The sequence below is a fragment of the Melanotaenia boesemani genome, chromosome 21, assembly GCF_017639745.1.
Source record: "Melanotaenia boesemani isolate fMelBoe1 chromosome 21, fMelBoe1.pri, whole genome shotgun sequence".
NCBI lineage: Eukaryota > Metazoa > Chordata > Actinopteri > Atheriniformes > Melanotaeniidae > Melanotaenia > Melanotaenia boesemani.
Genome location: NC_055702.1, coordinates 24,755,800 through 24,770,689, shown reverse-complemented (window position 1 = coordinate 24,770,689; position 14,890 = coordinate 24,755,800). Strand labels below are relative to the sequence as shown.

The 14,890-nt window shown below is 40.2% G+C and overlaps 1 protein-coding gene across 3 annotated transcripts in view; it reads right to left on the bottom strand.

Annotated features, from left to right (window-relative positions):
- wu:fj29h11 (protein NO VEIN) overlaps positions 1-14,890 on the bottom strand; it is a 50,294-nt gene that overhangs the window by 6,007 nt on the left and 29,397 nt on the right. For 2 of the 3 annotated variants that reach the window (XM_041973794.1, XM_041973797.1), the window contains 13 exons: positions 14,454-14,637; positions 12,511-12,653; positions 10,552-10,733; positions 8,348-8,607; positions 6,439-6,676; positions 6,168-6,351; positions 4,531-4,657; positions 4,267-4,353; positions 3,341-3,517; positions 2,972-3,243; positions 2,728-2,876; positions 1,695-1,779; positions 742-859 (listed from right to left, as the gene is read on the bottom strand). In XM_041973794.1, coding sequence (XP_041829728.1) covers positions 742-859; positions 1,695-1,779; positions 2,728-2,876; positions 2,972-3,243; positions 3,341-3,517; positions 4,267-4,353; positions 4,531-4,657; positions 6,168-6,351; positions 6,439-6,676; positions 8,348-8,607; positions 10,552-10,733; positions 12,511-12,653; positions 14,454-14,637 — 2,206 coding nt within the window. The remainder of the gene's footprint in view (positions 1-741; positions 860-1,694; positions 1,780-2,727; positions 2,877-2,971; positions 3,244-3,340; positions 3,518-4,266; positions 4,354-4,530; positions 4,658-6,167; positions 6,352-6,438; positions 6,677-8,347; positions 8,608-10,551; positions 10,734-12,510; positions 12,654-14,453; positions 14,638-14,890) is intronic. The other variant, XM_041973796.1, reaches the window with a different exon arrangement.

Here is a 14,890-nt window from a genome sequence, read left to right as displayed (position 1 = left end):
ACTTCAATATGTGTGGTTCTGAGGGTGTAGCATGTTTAAATCAATCTTTTTTCAACTTTGTCGGGCGCAGATGCAAGAAATAAATGTAATGACTGAAACTCCCAACATAATGCGTCAACTTTAATAAGGCAACAATAGAATATGTGTTTCAGCATGAAGTGAGGGTGCCAAGATTAGGTATAAAAAGAGCATCTACCAAAGATTTTGTCTTTTCGAGCAAAGGTATGTTGTAGTCAGATGAGTGGAAAGAACTGATGTCTGCTATCGATCAAAGATGATAAAGACCATGATCCTGTAGGTGAGTTTAACACTTAGTGTTGAAAAACTGTCTTTCACCACAGATTTATGGACAGAGTTTATAACTGAGTCATAAGTAACTGTCATATGTAAAATGCAACGCTGCTCTGCAGAAGGAAGCCATGATAGAGAAACATACTACTAGAAATCTGGCAAATATCGGCCACTAACCTCCATGGGATTTGAGCATGTGCAGAGAGAACATACCATAGAAACCATCGGACAGAGGCCGATTGGATAAGCTGAGGTCTTTACATGACATATTTTTATTCTAATTGGATGTTCGATCGGATTAAAAGTGCTCCATCTAAACACAGGTAGGGACTCAAACTCCCTCCTGGGTATGCATACTGGAATAGACGCAACGGTCCATTTAAATAACCAGGTTGAGTTATAACTGTGCTTTGACTCAGCTGAGCATGTACCTGCACTGTGTGTTCGTACCTCTGTCCAGATTAAACTCCGGTCTGAACGGCTCTGGGACCTCCCACTGTTCCTCCTCGCTGGGCAGCTCTCTGATGTCCTCTTTGCTCAAGAATCTTTTCAGGGTTTTGGGATCCTGCTGTGCATTCATTACAGTTACTCATCCAGGCAACAACGTCCACAGAGCTGATATTTAACCTCATGATATGTTCTGAATCAAAGATACTTCACTAGAATAAATAAATTTCCATCATTTTAGAACTGGTTTGTTTGGAGATATAAGTCCTCCAAAGACATTGAGCCGATCCAGTTAACGTCCAGTCTAATGCCCTTACTTACAGAAACACTCCATGATAAGTCTGGCACATAGCAGATATGGCCTTTCTCCTCAGATTCTCCTGCCAGTGGCAACCACATTAAAACGCTGATGATCTAATTAACACGTTCTGCAGTGACTCATCATTCTTCTGGAATAATGTAAAAGTTAAACTAATAAGCAGATATAATATGTCCAGAGGCAGAGCTGTTCACATAAATCCCTCTCGTCCTCTCATCTGACTGCAGTTTAATAAATGGATGTTACGCTTCACAGTCACATTGATTAATCCTTTAATCAAACGGTGAGAAAATTCCACTTTACTGACTGAAAAATCCAGATATTAATGCAAACATTCAGCTGCGTGTTATTCAGATTTCAGTTTGATTATGTGGAGCCAGAGATCAAAGATGAGGGCTGATACGAGCGCCTCTGCTCAGCAAAGATGAGGGCAAGTTGCCATATAATATAAACGTGACTCCCTCTGAGGAAAAAGCCATTACTTGGAGCTGCAGCCAGCTCTGCCGTGGTGGTGAGTGTGTGTGAGCGAGGAGATAAAAAGTGACAGGATAGGACATTGCGACTGAGCAGAGGGCTCTTTTTCCCCACTGGATATGGATTAGTGATCAATGTGTGAAAGGGATTGTATATCACTTACAGTGAGGGAGGCTATCAGGCCGCTCAGGAAATGCATCAGCTCTTTCCTGTGGCTGCTCTCTGTGCAGAACAGTTTCACCAGCTCCCTGAAACACACACAAACAGCATTACCAGGTATTGCAATATACTGCAACCTGAAAGACAAACATAAAGTACAAACAGGAATGAACATCAAAGGGATTCTGTCTTCCTCAGGAATATTTCAAGTCTCTCTTAAAACAACAAAAGGAATGACGAATGCTGAAACTTGGACATGAAAACATACAACCATGTAAAAATGAGACATAATTATAAATCCTTCGGTCCTTTCCAGAGCGTAAAACCAGGTGATCTCAGGGAGAAACTAAGTAGCATCCTTTAGCAGAAATAACTTGAAGTAATTGTTTTTTGTATGATGTTATCAGTCTTTCATATCATTGTGGAGGAACTGTGGTTTACTGCTTCAGTTCATGCTACAGAATGAATCCTTGTATTTGCTGATTTAAACACTTGCTTTTAAAAATGTTATATAGATTCAGATGTGGGGAGAAAAAAAACTATGGAGGAAGAAGAGTATAACAGCAGTTCAAGAGATTAAATGGAAAGACTGGTTTGGGTTTCTTTTAAATGGCTGCATATTTATTTCTGCACAGTTTTCTTTAATGTCCACAGCACTGGAGTCATGTTGAGGTCTGGACTTTGTATCATCGCAGCATCTTGATTCTTTTCTTTTTCAGTCATTCTGTTGTAGATCTGCTGCTGTGGTTGGGATCGTTGTCCTGTTGATTGAGCCACTTTCAGCCTCATATTCAATGCTAGAAAACTTTGCTATACAGAGGAGTTCACAACTGCAAGATGTCCAGGCCTGTAGCTGCAGGACGAGACCAAATCATCATTCCTCCACCACCGTGCTTGACACCTGGTATGAGGTGCTTGTGCTGCGTTTGGTTTCTTGTGCATTCTGACCAAATATCTCCACTTTGGTCAACAATTCCAGGTCAGAGCCAGTCTGACCGCATGAGTGACTGTCAGGGTTTTTTCTATCAAACACAAACCTGCAGATGTCCAGCTGGGCAGAAAGGTGATCTTTCTGGATGTAGAGCTCCTTCTCATCCTTCAGCAGACAGATGACGTCCTGCAGCTCTATCACTCCATCCTCACTGTCTGCGACATCCAGCTGGTAGCGGATGTAAAGCTTACCTACCTGCACACAGTTAAGACAGTCACACATCTTCCACTATTAAAACCAAAACTTAGATGGAGAATGAAGATATACTACCCACAGATGGGTCCTCCTACCTGCCCAAAGGAAAGATGCTTTATCTTGTCGGCTATGTTACTGTCAGTCAGCTCTAAGTAGACTTCAGCCAGCTCATCGTGGTGGTAGAGGAACCTCTGGATGTACGGGACGACGGAGCGCACCATGTCCTGCATGGACGGACAGGGTCTCAGGTTCTCAGTTAGTGGCTCAGATCTGACGCAGCGGGAAAGGTGACGTATCCCGCAGATCTCCAGAAACAAAAACCTGTCCTTCTCGTTGAAAGCAGGCATTGTAGCTTGTTCTCCTGCAACTGAGTGAGCAGAGAGGAAATCACATGAAACAGTCATGCCTTTTCTTCTCATTTTCAAGTTAGGACCTAAAATAAAAAGAAAGTAGCAGCAGCGTACTGGTTTTGTTTCTGGGGGTGTTCTTCTTCTCTGCTGGTGGCAGGTTGAGCAGACACACCTGCTTGTGTGGCTTAAAGATCTTCTCCAGCTCTTTGTCGTCAGCAATCATGGGTTTACGAGCCAGACTCACCCAGCAGTTATCCTTGGAAGGGAAGACCCTCTTATCAGACACCATACCTGAACACAGAGCAGAGAGACAGACACGATGATATTCAGTCAGCACCAGATATTTGTCCTCTTTGTGCAGCTCAAATCAGTGATTGGTCTACATATTAAACCATTAATGGCCTTATTTATTTGTGTATAATTACTTAATTAGTTTCTTTTTCATCTATCTTTTTTTTGTGGAACTCCTGTTGCTTTTATGCAAGTTGTCAGTTTTGTGTTATGTGGATTTTTTAACATTGTTCATCAAAAACTTTTTATTTTTTTCGATTTAAAAAGATTTAAAGTTGATATCCTAAACTCAGACATCTTACTTGGTAAATCACACTGAATCTAAAACTTATGCATCATGCTTTTGTGTTCAGATGTAAGTCCGGTATAATGACGAAGCTGGTGTAACTTGGTTTTATTTGACCTAATATTAATATTGGGTAAATATTTTAACATTTAACATTAGCATGCCTCATATAGAGCAAAACCAGAACGTTTTTTTCACGTTTAACCTTCTTAAAAAACTGTTGTCCTGTGTTACAGTCTCTGATGACATCAGTACTGATGTGAATCTGCTCTGCAGACAGTACAGCTGACTTATTTTAGTCTCCATTGTGAAGCAACTCCAGGCTGAGGCAGGAAATTCTCCCCTGCTGCATGTAAAACATGTGGCTCAAGGACAAATAGATGATACTAGACAACTAACAGAAAAGCTGTGTGATGTAGGAGGTCATGAAGGTCTGCCGTGTTGCAGTGCATATGTCACTAACCTTTTAAAGTGGAGCAGTAAGCACGATTAAGTTTGGGATGAGGGAAGTTTTCCTGGTCTCCAGACACCTGAGGCTTACACTTTTGAGCTGTTGACACAGAAAGACATTAAATGACCTGACAATGTATTGTTTCACAGTATATTCTGTTTAGTTAGAGAAATAAAAGGAAGATTACAAGATGTGCTAGTCTAAAAGAACATAAGAATCATACACAGATGGGACAGAAAGAGGGAAGAAATGTTGAAAATATCTGAATGTTCTTACCAAGTCTGGCATAGAGCACCGACACATCCTGCAGGACCTCAGCAGTTGGGATGGGAGACGAAGAGCAGATCAGCTCCAACAAACCCACGTACTGCTTCATCGTGGGGCTTGGATCCACATTCAGCAGCTGTGTGTAACATACATCATCACACATGCACAAATAGTTCTTATCTGGTTTTTAAAACAAGCAAACAAAATGGCAGCCCAGTTTGCCATCGCTGGTCCTGCTCCAGCTAGCTTAACAAGCTAACAAGCTACCACTGAAGCAGCTTTAATTCCACTGAAAAAAGAGGGAAATTTAAGGCCTTTGATACCTACACTCTCTTCCAGGAGTTTGCCCCCTTCTTTGACATAACGGTATGATCATAGTCTTTTCTCAATTGTGACTGGCCACATGGTCTGGCCATCAAAAAAAAGTTTTCTCCCTTCTGAAGCTTCAGCTGCTGGATGGGAGTCGGCTCTTCTTGTTCACTACCAAGAATTGACTCTGAGTGCCGGCTCATTCGTAAATGACACTTTACTACAACGGTGGTCTGAAATGTAAGACGAAATCTGTCGTCATCTGTCTAAAAGACAGTTAACTTATGAACACAAAGTCATCATCTAGTGTGCGCTACGAACACAATGTCCAGTTTATTTTCAGCAATATTTGCTCAGACTTATTTGCTTTTTGTTCTTTTAAGCAGAGTGTTAAGATAATGCTTTGATTACCTTATTTTCTTTTAGAATTAAGTAGTTTTGTTACAATAATTGAATAATTTACAAATGATGACGAATTATCTTTTTAAATAGAAATGTATTATTAAAAAATTAGTCAGATATTAGTTTAATAAGCTCCATTAAATTAAGTTGGGACCAAGATTAACACATTAATTGGAAAAAATTGTACTGAACTGTTCCAAAACATTTTAAATTAGATCAACTTAGATAAACTGAATTTGAATAACTGGAAGTAAAAAAACTCATCATTAATCAGGTAAGTAGGTTTGACCAAAGTACAATAAGTTAGAATAACAGAATTATGCAATGTTGAAATAAAACAAATCCTTCCATGACTTTTAATGCTCATTCAAAGACTTGTTTTTAGTGTTTTGTTAGCATCTGTTTCTCCTATCTACTTATCTCTTTAAATCAACATAAACCTGCCACTGTTATCTGAGAAACTGAACAGCAATAACTAAAACAAGGGAGGGGACTTAATGTGACTGAGAAACAAGACTTGTGTTTTATACATGGAGGAAAATAATGTGAGCCGTCACCAGCAGACAGAAAATGTGTCACCGGCCAACTTTTGGGAAAACTAGCCATTAAAATCCCAGAGTGTTCGATCTGTTCACTCAACAGTAAATCCAACTTCTGTGTCTCTGTAATCCAGTTATTTACTGGATAAAAGCTGCTTTCGTGTTGGCTCGGCCACTGAAAACGAAAGCAGAGGCTTACAGTGACACTAGGAGCTTGATGCATGATTCCACATGCTGCTGCAGATTACAAGACTTATAAATAGCAGGAGATTCATATGATTCAAACAGCTGTCTGTGGAGATTAAGGTTCACTCAGTAGGCCAAGAGGTGTGATTCAGCCAGGATGGGAATCTATCTGTAAACTGACATCAGGAATGCTGTAACACATCAGCTTACCCTGACAAAGAAGTCCCTCATCCCGTCCAGCTGGCTGTAGAACGGAGCCAGGACTTTGGGCTGCTGGATGGGGCTGTCTGCTCCATGAGTAAGCCGTCTGTAGCGCTGGAACATGGTGGTTGTGTCACTCCAGCACACCTCTTTCAGGTGGTAGAAGCGTCCTGAACACCACTTCTCGTTGTGTCTGTGCAAACAAAGCGTAACAGTTGATTTAGAGGTTTAAATCTTGGCACTGACCTGAAAGAATTTGTGGGTGGAAATACCGACATACCTGTTTTTCTCAACAAAAACAGCGGGAGTATGCTGGAACAGGTCCTTCAGGCTGCTCTGAGGACAGTTGGTATGCAGGTAGGTGTAGACGTTATGGATGTGCTCAACTGTGGAGGTGAAAGGAGCTCCCTCTGCCTCGTCTTCAGGTGGTCTCTGCTCCTGGTCATCCACCTCTGGACTGACGCACCACTTCTTCAGGTACTGAATCAGAACTTCCACTGAGATGGTTTCTCTCATCCCTAAGAGGCAAGACAGAAAAGTTTAAATATAGCTGAAAAGCTAAACTGAAACCTGGCAAAAGTTTGTACGAATAGTTGATCGTGTCATCATTGTTAAACAACGTGGCGTACCACAAGGGTCAGTGTTAGGCCTAAAATTGTTGGTATTGTATTTTAACGATATAAAGTTCCTAACACGTTAACATATGTTGGTTTGTGGTGATCCCAGTAATGTTTGTAATGTGGAGAATCTTCAGCAGCTTTTGAATGTTGTCATTTACTGCAGTGAGAAAATTAAAACAATGGTTTGACATGAACAGACTGTCATTAAGTTTAAGCAAAACTAAATTTATGGTATATTTATGGTATTACAATATTATTGTAACAATTGAAAATGTTGAAATAGATGGAGGATTTGAAATAAAGTTTCTTGTAGTGACACTAGACCATAAAATCTGTTGGAAACCCCAACGTTAATCAAATTAGAGCAAAACTAGCAAAGACCATAGCAGTACTGGAAAAAACTTGTTACATACTTAATAAGAAATCTTAGTTACTTCTGTATTCGCCTCAGTATTACCGTAGTTGAGTTATGGAAGTCTGGGGCAACACTTTATATGGTAATACCATTATATTTAACGCCAATGCGGTTACTGTAGTCAACAAATTATGGTAGTTGATACATTATCATGCAGGCTGTATGTAGATGCCTGACTGTTTCTATGTCTGATAAACCCAAAATATTTACTACTGAGCGTCTTTGTACAATGATTAACATTTGTATTATAGTGTGTATTGTATGTATTGACTCCTATGTTTTATTAATGAGGCCTGTACAATGAGGCTGGATTTCCTCTTATCCAGGTAACTAGGGGGTTAGTTTCTTTACTATAAAGCTGGTTCAGCTCTTAACGTTGAACAGCTAACCTGCTCCGGAGCAGGTTATGTTCTGGATAAGAGATCAGCGAGTATAAAAGCACCACCTCCATCAGTTCTGCCCATTCTGAAGACGTCGGTGATCATGAGAGGAGGGCTTTTAGGAAAGAAAGAGTTTTAAGGTATGGAGGCATCATTTTAAAAAAAGAAATAAAGCCTTGTCACTGCCTGCATTGGAGTGTGTTTTTGTACTCGCTCTTGACTTGTTCCCAAATGCGTTTAGCTCCACTAGGGTTGCATTTGAAATAATAGGTTAATAATAGCTATAATAACTAAGAGTCACATAGAGCATAACTTTAGTGATGTCTGTTTATATTGTCTCATAAATTTATATTGTATAAAGTAACATATTTGCGCATTTACAGAGTCAGAGATTTTCTGGCAGCATTCCTTCCTGACTGTTGCTACGGCAACAGTGTTGCTTTTGGCTTGGATGATGTGTTTGAATTCTTCATATGCTGCTCTACAGGGTTTCTCTATGTCTGCGATTGGTCAGACACTGCAAACACCACCCTTTTATGTGAACGCACATTGCTCAAGATGGTAAAACATTGGGTTGAATTACCAAGTTGATAACCAGCTTCCAAGTACCGTTTATCTGGATCCTGAATGTCTGGGTAAGTCAATCCAGGTAAGTGAGAGACATCTGGGGATTGATATCTTGTGTTGCCGTACAGGCCTCTGATCAACCTAAAAACAACTCTTATTATGTTCGAAGCAGCTAACACAGCAGAAGGGTAACACACAAATATTCACCTAAAGCTCTGCTGAACTGGCTGGGCTGTATATCCACGTAGTAGACGTGAGTCCCCAGCAGACTGGTGACTTCAGGTGACGTCAGATAAACCGAGCTTGGACAGAGGTACTTTTTATCCTGCTGTTCTCCCTCCAGTGGGCGATAAGCTGGCAGCCATTTATAAACACACAAGAAGTGGTAGAAGGAGGATTTGGTGTTTTTGATGGTTCGCCCGTCGCTGTCGATCACCTGTGCTGTGAGGTACTGAGAGTAGAGATGTCTGCAGGAATGAGAGAGGACACAGCTGGAATAAGTAACAATGACAGGCCAGATTTAATGTACGGTGGTATATCTCGTTATTATAGTAGACAGCCTCTTCAGCTCAGAGATCGGGATATCTCTTATGATGACTCAACACAGTGGCAGAAGTGTGTGACCCAGATTCCCACTCAGCAGCACCGCTAAACGATCACAGCTAAATGCACCCAGAAATCTTTTGTCCACCCGATTAGTGACAGTGACGGCAGTTTCTGCGTTCGCCCCCACAGTAAAACATAAAGGAAAGTAAGATTTTCCATGTTAACAACAGTTTTTTGCAAAAGTGTTTCCCTGAATCTTTATTAAACATGCTGGATAATTTCATGGTCAGGCGCCATGCATCGATCACTGCCACTGCAGCGTGCCATGAACACGGCTTCATTACGGTTTATATTTGAGACATGACATTCACAGCAGGTTTCACTACCTAGAAAAGATCACTGCTACAACAAAGGAAGGACTCAAACAGAAATATATCATTCATACATAAACACAACTATCACACCAACTCCAACAGTGTTAGGAAGCTGCATTAAATATAAATAATATTATTTATATAGAATAATATTAGCCCTGCTTATAACCGGAGTGACAAATGCTGCTCTCTTTGAGATGCAGAAAACAACTTCAGCTTACAAACCCTCGTTAAGAGACGACCTACATCGGAGGAATAAACTCCGCAGTGGATCCCGTATGATAAGAATCCAGATGGAAAGAGATCACGGATGCAGTTGTGTTGCTCATCTCTTTGCAAAATATAAAGCCGTTTATATGGTGGAAAAGTTACCTTTTTTTTCTTAATTCATTTATATAAATAAATAAAACACTCTTTATGTATAATATTTTTTTTAATAAGAAAAGAAAGGGAAAATATTGGTTTGGTTTGAAAAAATCTGAGATTTTATTTTTAGGTCCTCTAGACCAGTCCTACATGTTCCTTTACATCTTTTTGGTGCCACATACTTTTCCAGCCTTTTGCTGCCTGTTTTGTTGTTTTGTTTTGTTGTTTTGTTTTTTTGCTGTCATGAAATTCAAGATAAGTTAATATTTTCATATTTTTTACAGTGAATAAAACATTGATTTATGAGATCTGCAAATCATTTTGGATGCATCCTAACCTGTTCTTTGTAACAGCTGCAATAATTGTTGCCTGTTAATAACAGATAATACATGCAGTCAGACAAACGTCTGGAAACACGTTCCATTGGATTTAAGGGGAAAGAGTGTCCAAACCTTCGACTGCTAGTGTATGTCTCTAAAGTCAGCTCATACATTTTTCTTTCAACTGTTCCAATCCACTACTATGTTGTGCACAGATGAATTAACCAAAACAATTCAGTCTCCTACCGGCATTAAAAAATCATAAACCCAGTTATTATCCCTGACTTTGCATCATGGCTACTTCTTACATCTAAACATAAAGCTGACCTGTTTGATTGCCACTAAGAGGTCATTCATGCCTGCAGGTCTGAAAGGATCTTTTGTGTGGATGCACACTTAAACCTAAAACATGGAAAACATCTTATTGATCAGTACTGTGTGTAAACTCCTGCAGGGGATTCAGAGAAAGAGGACCGAGGAAAAGCAAAGCAGGGCACTGAAAGCATGTGTCCTCGCAAAGCATAAATCATAAATTAGATGAATCATTAAAAAATAATAGTGAGAATAATTCAAATGGGCAGGGGTGAGTATTGTTCACCAGTGTGTAAGATTATAACGTGAACTGCTGTCCTCTCTTCCACATCTGTTATAGTAACTCACAAGATGAAAGCGCATTTAAAGCAGCTCAATCCTAATTTTTACTCTGATCTCTATTTCAAAAACAAAACAAGTTTTGTTTAAACAAACACACTAATCTCGCTAACACAGGAGGAAAAACATGGTTGGTGTGTGTGTTTTGTGTTACCCAGTGTCCCAGTTTGTCTCCAGTAGCTCCAGCAGAGCCATCCGCTGCTGCAGGAGGACAGAGCCGGGCAGCTGGGCTGTGGCCAGGGCGTGGAACTCCTCACAGGGGTAGTCATCCAGGACATAGTCCTGCCCTGGGTTCTGGGGCCACGTCGCACTCTCAGCTGACCAGGGACTGGAGGCCTGGAGGATGGGAATGAGTTTTACACTTAATGATAGCAGAATATTTATAGCCCTTAAACTTTTGATACCATTTATCATAATAGTCGTCCTAATAAACTGGAAAAGTGAAATCAGAGGAATTGGGAGAAACAGGCAGTAATTTGTAGCAATAGGTGAATACAACATATGTTGTGGAGCTCCTCAGGGGTCAGCACTTGGTCCACAATTGTTCATTTCATACATAAATAACTTAAGATAAAACATCCTTAAATGTATATAATTTTAAGTATAGAAAATGGTTTTTGCTTAGCTAACAGCAGCTTTCAGAGGCAATAAACTGAAAAAGTAATTTGATTTTAACAATTTTTTTTATTAAATCTAAGCAAAGCAAATGTTTTATGGTTTGAGAAGGAAAACTAACTATCAAGTAGAAATAATGGTGGATAACAATTGTATAGAAAGGCTGTATGAGAACAAATTTCTGTGATGTTGGATCATAAAATCTGCTGCAGGCCTCATGTTTTATGTGAAAGCAAACATAACACACACTGAACCAGAAATTGTTGCACATTTTTCTTCTGTCAAATCAGTTGAAATGTATGAACCTGGTTATATGTAACTAATGTTAAACATCATTTTGCTGTTATGGTCTATATTTTGGTGTTACATTAATTCTCCTTTGTTAAAGTTTGGTGTTTTCAGATTGTGTGACTTTCTGTTTTGTTCCATTGTTTCAGTTCATTTTACTGCGTCCTCGTTACACCTGGCTTCTGTTTGCTGATTACAACACCTGCGCCTTCTTTAGTCATCAGCCCTCAGTATAAATGCTCTTTGGTTTCTTTTGTTTTCTGCTACATCCTCATCTTCCTCGTCCTGGCTTTTCTCCCTGGAGCTACTAACTTGTAGGTCTGGTGTTTTTTCTGTTAGTTTTTTCCCCAGTAATGAACTTTGTTATTCTGCTGTGGCAGAGCTTTTTGTTCTTTAAGGTGAAATCTTTCCAATATGAAACTGCTTCAATCATCATGATTTAAGTTTTTGTTCCTCACTATGACATTATGACATTAAAAAGCAAGAAATAATCTGTTACCAGGAAAAAAAAGATGAATGTGAGGTTTGGTCATTTATATGAAAATAACAGGATACTGTTTATTATATCAAATATATTTATGCATGGGTGATGATTATGTAGATATACTTTATTAAATACACAAGCATTATCTTCTTTCTACTCCTTTTTATTAGATGGCCAACACCTCTGCTGTCCCAGTAACTAAACTCTAAACACTCTCCAGCAGCAGCTCAAGTCGAGCTGTTTGAATTTTTCTTATAAATGACTTAAAGTAGAAAAAAGAAAAAGTTTAGCATTCAGTTGTTAGCCCTGGGTTGTGGGAAGTTGTCGGTGTCATCTTTCCAGTGCTCCATACATGCAGCAGTGGCTACGTAAGGATTGATGGTATCATCCTGAATCCACATTTCATCCCTTGTTGCTGCAGCTCGAGCTAAATCACGCATCAGTAATGTGTGCTGTGTGTAGCCTGAACTCAACCTCAAAGCAACTATTGATCTCTCTAACCTTGCTGTGACTCATATATTTATATTTTTATCACAACCTTTATTTGTCGTGATGACTCACAGGTGCAGATGTGCTTCTGGTGTCCATGCAGCCAGTAAATATTGTGTCTTTAGACAAGCCTGTTATACTGTGAGCCCCCACGTTGAGCTGTCCAACTTTTAGTCTTTAGTGATACATTGCATGTTTGGTTCATGACAGCTGTGGTAACAGGGATGTCCTCCTTACCAGCTTTTCAGCGGTGATCGTTCGTCTCTCTTTGCGGATGATGAGGCCGTCCCTGACTCCCAGACTGCTGAACAGCTCCCTCCATCCCGCCACATCGCCGTCCGTCTGCACATAACAAGGACTCAGCAAGATCCAGTCACAGCCTGGTGAAAGGAAAGCAGGAGGGCAGCAGCATGAAGGTTTACAGAAGCAGGGACAATATAAAACATGCTGCGTAACAATACAAACAAGTAAACAGGTAACACTGTGTGTAATGTTTACCTTCTGATATCAGTTAAGTCACTGAAGCAGGCTGTAACATCAGTATAATTAATCTACTGTGGTGCTTTTCAGTGCTGCCAAGAGGAAAATTGGAACATTGCTTTTTTAATTCAAGCAGAGTCAGAGTCTGCTGAGTTTCTGGCAGGTGTGGGGAGAGAGAAAAAGTCAAGGCCTGAGGGGGGAAATCACTTTGTAACACGTTTAATCTACCAAATCCAACAAAAAACAAACTAGAGCACAAGAAACACAAAATCCTTCCCTAAAGAGACACACATCCTAAAACTGACATTTCTTAACCTGAAGGACTTCAACTATTCTGCATCAGAAACATGCAGACTTCATGGAACTGTGTACAGTCTTTATTTCAGATTTCCACCACAGAGCTTATATAGGTTTTAGTATTGAATGATCTTTGATTCTGGCTCAAATTATGATTACATGAGACAACATGTCTGGATGGTTGCACAGAAACAAGTGTCTAAGGACGTCACTTTCCGCCCTGAAACATGGAAAAATGTATCTTCTAAAATAAATTATAACTTGAGAAAACAATCAGAAAAATAATCAATCTATGCAGCTGTAAACTTAACTGTGCCACTCCAACATTTTTCAATCAAAAAAACGTGTTACTCAGTGTTTCTGCTATAAAAAACCTGTAAGGTAATAAAATGGCCTGTTATCTATTTTTCTGCATCAGTCAGTAGTCTGATGTGGTGAAACAGGAGATTCTCATCATGGATGCAGCCGACAAACCAGCAGCAGCTGTGTGATGCTGTCATGTCAATATGGAGCAAAACCTCAGAGGAAGGTTTCCACCACCTGGTCCAGTCTATGACACCATGAGTTAAGGCAGGTCTGGAGGTAAAAGGGTCCAACCTTTTATAGAAGGTGGACTTGATGCAGCAGTGAGTGTACAGCATGTATTATGGGATTCAGTAGGTAAAACACATGCATGTGTATAAAGTGAAGTTTTTTTTATATTATTTCCAGTGTGAATTTTGTTTTCTCATTTTAAGTGTTGTGCACTTTACTGCAGCTTATATAACAAACACTCACACTCCGCCATGTTCAGTACTCCCATGCATGTCCTGCTCTCTTTGACCCCAACGAAAAACACATTTACCAACAAGCTTCACTGACCTATTTTGAATGTTTTAGTGGCTTTATGGAACCAACATGGTCACTGAACTGTTCTAAGTCAGACTAACACTGCCTAATGACCTGGTGGGGAGGTGAATTACTCCTACATTCTTATCTTTAACTGGACTCAAAGTGGCAAGAGCTCGTTGCACATGCCTCACTGGTTCTGTCCTGAGCTTTGACCTGATGCAACAGAAGAAGCACAGAGAACCTACAGAGCTGTAAAACTACAATTCACCCTTCAGCATGTTACCAGTTCATCACCAGCTAATTCTTTTTCTTTGTTTTGGTCTGCTACTCAGTACAAAGGTTCCCAACCTGAGGTCCCTGTCCCTTACCAAAGATCACAGAGATGGCGTGTGGGGTTTTCACCACCCAGAGGCTATTAAAATGAGACGTGCACATGCTAAATCAGAGCACTTTTACTGGTTTATCAAAGGACTGTGTGATCAAATGACCTATAACCATAGGTCAGCTGTGCATGTTAACAACATGTGTGTTTTTTCTTGGCTCAGTTTCCAGAAGTGTGAGAGTCTTCCTACCAGGCAGCTTCTTTGGCAGGTTGATGTTGCTGTACTCCTCAGAGAAGTGCACCCTTTCAGTCGCCGGGCAGCACAGCCCCCTGCAGGTGAGGACGGGAACTGCGATGTCTGCGTACTCCTGGCTGGAGGACGCGTGCTGCTTGATGAAAACCAAGTAACTCACCACCACCGCCTCGGGCTTTGACTTGAGTCAGAATCGCAGGAAAGAGAAGAAAAGATTTTTAATGCAAATACTGTATGAAGGAAAATAAATGAAATACTTTGACATTTCATATGTTTCGTAGTCATTCTACAGAAAGGCTAATCGACAGAGTCTAGGATATTCTCATCCTGATGTGTACATGACTTTGCTGTGCGGCAGCAGAAATGGTCACATATCATTTCAGTAAAGATGGCTGAAGAGTGTCCTGTCCAGGAAACAAGGTGTTTTTATATTT